The sequence below is a fragment of the Notolabrus celidotus genome, chromosome 11 (assembly GCF_009762535.1).
Source record: "Notolabrus celidotus isolate fNotCel1 chromosome 11, fNotCel1.pri, whole genome shotgun sequence".
Taxonomy (NCBI): domain Eukaryota; kingdom Metazoa; phylum Chordata; class Actinopteri; order Labriformes; family Labridae; genus Notolabrus; species Notolabrus celidotus.
The window spans coordinates 33,350,692-33,355,573 of record NC_048282.1 but is presented as its reverse complement, the minus strand read 5'-3'; the positions used below and the strand labels follow the sequence as shown (position 1 = coordinate 33,355,573).

General features: G+C 43.7%; 1 protein-coding gene across 1 annotated transcript; it reads right to left on the bottom strand.

Annotated features, from left to right (window-relative positions):
- Window positions 1–252: 252 nt before the first annotated feature.
- Window positions 253–3,646, bottom strand: zfp64 (zinc finger protein 64 homolog (mouse)). The gene is made up of 6 exons (XM_034696603.1): window positions 3,363–3,646; window positions 3,073–3,231; window positions 2,839–2,985; window positions 2,652–2,714; window positions 2,311–2,562; window positions 253–2,230 (listed from the first exon to the last, which is right to left on the bottom strand). Exons 1-6 carry the CDS (start codon window positions 3,382–3,384, stop codon window positions 816–818), a joined length of 2,058 nt encoding a protein of 685 aa, XP_034552494.1. The 5' UTR covers window positions 3,385–3,646; the 3' UTR covers window positions 253–815.
- Between the last annotated feature and the right edge of the window lie 1,236 nt (window positions 3,647–4,882).

The window sequence follows — 4,882 nt, the reverse complement described above, 5'->3', positions numbered from 1 at the left end:
AAATCAATGGTCAACTGTTCACTGGAGACTCCTCAGATTAAAAGGTGCAGCCTTCACTCTCTGCTGATACTAAGTGCTGATGTCTGATTATAAAAATGGCCACAATAATAGACGGCTACAAGCAAAAACAGGCACTTTATTGAAAATCTATAGGGGGAAGGATCTTGGCCTTTAGAGAGGAAGGCCTTGACTTGCAGTGCGTTTTTTTTTTTTTTGCCATTTACCTCACTTCTTTGATTAAAAATGCAAAAAAAAAATGAACATATTTATTTCCAAAAAGCCACATGTATTCAGAACTCCAAAAATATGAAGTGAACTTACCTCTTAATTCTATCACTCTGCTGCCACCTAGTGGACAAAAGGGAGACATCCATAGCAAGACATTCAATTCAACATTTTTCAGACTTTTATTCTGAGATGCTGCCTGAAAATAATCCTCATTTCATTCGAACAATATACTCAATCAATCCTTATTAAAATAGGCTTTGATTTGATGTCGATGCCTAGAAAATTACACCAAAAAATAGAGATGATGTCCAAATTAACAACCGTCATATTCCAAGTCCTTTAGTGCTAAACATGACGACATAGTGGACTGAGAAGTTGTGCTACGACGTGAATTAACTCTTCTAAAGTCTTAAACTGAAACAATTATGTTTCTTAAGTTTACAGTATTTTTACTTCAATGATTCAAGACAAAAAAAATGGTTGAAAAAAAAAAAAGCTGACACTGATAAGTGCAACTACCAGTACTGAGAAATAGCTTATGATGCAGTTACAGTCTTTAATTTAGATCAACAAGTCCAACCCTCTCCTCATTCCAGCGTGTGTGAATCAGAGTAAAGTGTGTGAGGTGACAGCTGCTCTATTGCATTCTGCTGAGTCTGCGTGGACACTATGAGAGGGACACCGTGGATGACTACGTTCTGGCTGCTCAGAGTGATGTTTGGCACGAGCAGCGCGCTCTCTTCACACGGCAAGGCACTCTCTTGGAGCTTCCCCATCCCTGCTGGTTTAGACATCCCCTCCAGAGCGCCACACACCATATCCGGTGGGTTCATAACCATGGCGGTGTTGCCTTCTGTAACGACCGTCACCTCCGTGCCGCCCTCCTGGATGAGAGCGTTGAGGCCCTCCAGTTCTGAGCAGGTTGTGATGAAAGCCTGCGAGCCGCCGCTGGAGTCCTGAGCGGCGATGGCGGTGTGGAGCAGCGCCTGGTGGAGCTGGTTGTTTGCGTCCTCAGAGGTGAGCTGCGTGAGAAGAACCGTCTGGGACTCGAGGGTGGATTCTGCGGTGTGCGAGGAGCTGAGGGGTTGGAGAGGCGCTAACAGGTTGACTTGTTGGATCATGGAGTTCACTACCATGTCCTGGCTTTCTGGGCTCAGCAGAACCATGTTTGTTTTAGTCTGGGCGTCCACGCCTGCTGGGATTAAAGAGTTCTCCTGACCCAGAGGGTGAGACACGATTATTTTGAGCTGTGCGCTGCTGTAAGGAGACATCGAGTCAGACTGGAGAGGAACCTGAAGCTGGGAGCTGCATTGTGACGTCGGGACAGGAACCATGTTGACATCAGTTAGTGTGGAAGTCTGCAGGTGCATCACACCTTCAGTGTCTCTGTGCTGCTTCTTGTGGCTCCGCAGAGAGTCCTCCCTCACAAAAGAAGCATCACAGGAGTCACAGCAGAAAGCCCGGGCCGCCTCTAGCTTGGCCCGGTATCTAGAGCTGGCAGGTTTTGTTGCATCCCCTCCTTGGCTTTTCCCTCCACTTTTCCCACCCTTCCCTCTGCTGCCTTTCTCCGGCTTATCCGAGTGGCATTTCTTCTTGTGGATGACTAAGTTGCTGCGCTGCTTGGAGGCAAAGTCGCAGAAGTCACATTTAAAAGGCCTCTCCTCCGAATGGATCCTCTCGTGGACTTTGAGCGCCCCCTTGCTGATGCAGGAGTAAGAGCACTTGGAGCACTGCATGGGCTGGACCGGCTGGTGTTCCCGCGTGTGCTGCCGCAGAGCGGTCTTGCCGGAACACTGAAAGTCACAGTGCGAGCATTTGAAGGAGTCCCCCGAGTTGTGTTTGATCTGAATGTGAGACTTCAGGTTGCCTTTCATGGCGCAGCGGTAATCACAGAAGTCACACTTGAAAGGCTTTTCACCCGAGTGGATCCGGATGTGCCTCTTCAGGTCTGAGTTGATCTTGAACTTTGCGTCACACTGCGAGCACTGGAACGGCGAATCCCCTTAGAGAATTGAAAAAGAAACAAACAAATCAGCTTTTAATGCCCTTAAAGGATGAGTCCAAGATGATTTGAGAACCTACCAGTGTGTGAGCGGAGATGAACGGTGAGCTGGCTGGAGTTGCGGCTGGCGTACGGACAGATCTGACATTTAAAGGGCCGCTCGTCGTAGTGGATTCGCAGGTGCTTCTTCAAACTGCTGCTATCTGCTGCTGCATAGGGACAGTGTTTACACTTGTGCGGCTTCTCGCCCGTGTGCGAGCGGCTGTGCATGTTGAGCTTGTCCCGGCGACTGAAGCGCTTGTGGCACAGCTCACATTCGAACGGCTTCTCACCTGAATGGAGAAAGGAAAATAACACAGGGAACTCTAAATCTGGTGTGCACAAGAAACAGAAAACGAATGCATTTGAGGTACAGACTCACCGGTGTGTGTTTTGAGATGCCGCTCCATGTCTTTTTGGCCATACTGCGTCTTAAAAGTGCAACCTGTGAATTAACAGATTGTGCTTTAAACAAGGTGTGTGTTGCATTTGTAGTGTGCTAAATAGATGCAGGCTGACTTGCAGGAAGCACAGATGTGTTACAGCCAAAAACGACGAGAGGCACCGACCTGAGAAACAGCAGCTGTGTCTCTTTGAAGTCAGGGCAGGTTTTAATTTTTTAGAAGGTGTTTTCTGTGCTTTGGTCAGGATCTTTTTCACACCTTTCCTGACACAGGTCTGGTAAGTTTCCTCAAAGACAAACTCAGTGCTGGGATCTGTGCAGGACAGGATGAGAGTGCAGATTGTTAAGGCAACTTTGCATGCACAGTGCTGACAGAGCAAGTCAAAGTGTGATATTTCACCTGGGAGGGTGGCTGTTACTGTTGTGCCTGATGCATCACAGGTGGGTAGTGTGCATCCATGTTGCTTGTGTGCAAGGAAAACTTCAAAGTTATTGTACTGCTGTTTGCAGAAGCCGCAGATGTGGATGTCTGGGCTCACCTCCACAACAACAGCATGCCCTGCAGACAACCACAGAAACGAACCCCATTGTCATATCAGGAAGTTGCATTTGAAGTAGTCCAAATAGTCTGGATGAAGATTGCACAGATACATTAAAGCCAGGGAACTCATTCAAGTCAGTTTTCGTTACCTTCAGTGTTGTATGTTGCCATTTCCGAGCTTGTTTTTCAGATGATTCTCCTCATCCTCTGGCTCTTTGGAGCCTACACGACGTCCTCCATGTTGTTACAGGGTACCGGCTCGAGTGCAGAAGCATCAAGCACCATCATGACACATCTCATCATTTCTAACCCTCCACAGTCTGGATATCAGGGGCCAGAACACTTTACTTATCTCACAACAACGATAGCTCAGTTTTACGACATGCCATGGGAGGTTGACGGCAGCGGGTGGAAGCGTGCTCAGTCTGCGGGTGACGTCACACGCTGCCTTTGAGAAACATGGGAAAACTGAGATACAAGCAGTTGGCGCTGAGGAAAGGAGGAAAGAGTGTGTGTTTTTTCAGCTTTTATTTGTGTTATGATGGAAGTGTTGATAGAAAGGAAGTCAAAACAGACGATATTAGCAAATACAATTATTACAGACCCTTGTTTCAGTAACACAAGGTGATGAAATGCTTTTTTCCGACAGCAATAAAGCACCAAGAAGATGGTGATACTGGTACTTGAAAGCAGCATTGACTTAATTGTGAGAGTTCAACAGAAGTTGGTCCACTTTGTACCTTAAATGTTTTTATTTATTCAACACTACAACTATTACTACCTCAACTACTTCTAAAAATACTTTTTTAGTTTAGTTTAGTTTAGTTTATTTATTATTCATCGTGTCGTGCACCTTAAGGTGCCCAGCCCATATGGACTTACAAGACACTACAAAAACAAAACAAAACAGGAGCAACAACATAAGAAGAAAAAGAAAAATAGAAGAAAGAAGAGCAGTTACAATACTGCACATGTCCAACAATGACCTAAAGTAATTCAAAAGCACAGTGGTACACTTCAGACATTTGGCAGTGACAACAACTAAATCAGGCATAGAGTGTGCTCCTACGCTGCTGAAGGGCATTTAACCCAAAGTGAGCAAACTGGAACACTTTTTTAGTAAACAGGAACTGAAGTCTATCTTCATCGGACATGGAAAACAAATCAGGACAGTTTTCTGATATTTTGTTGAAAAGGAGGCACCTGAGATCATGATATGAAGGACAGTAGAATAAAAAATACTTCTAATAATAATGATAATGACAATAATGATTATCACAATAATAAAAACTTTGTAGCACTGTCTTAAAACAAGATGCTACTGTCCATAAAAAAGACAAAAAAAATGATTTAAAAAAACAACTACAAAAAATCTCTGCTAATACTACAACATTTATATGTTGATTTTCACTTGAATCAGATTAGATAGATAAGACAAATTATTTTCAACTACATTAAAAACACTATTATATTTGTTTTGTCTGGGTTTTTTTTGTTGTTGTTGTTTTCTTGTCATTTGTTCTGCTTTGTCTTTTGTTTTATTCTATTTGTGTTTTTAATTTTTTTTAATTTGAATGTTTTAATTTTTAATTTTAGTGTATTGTCATTATTTGTGTGTCTTTATTTGAATGTTTGTAAAAACGAATACATTTCAAATCATAAAAAAACA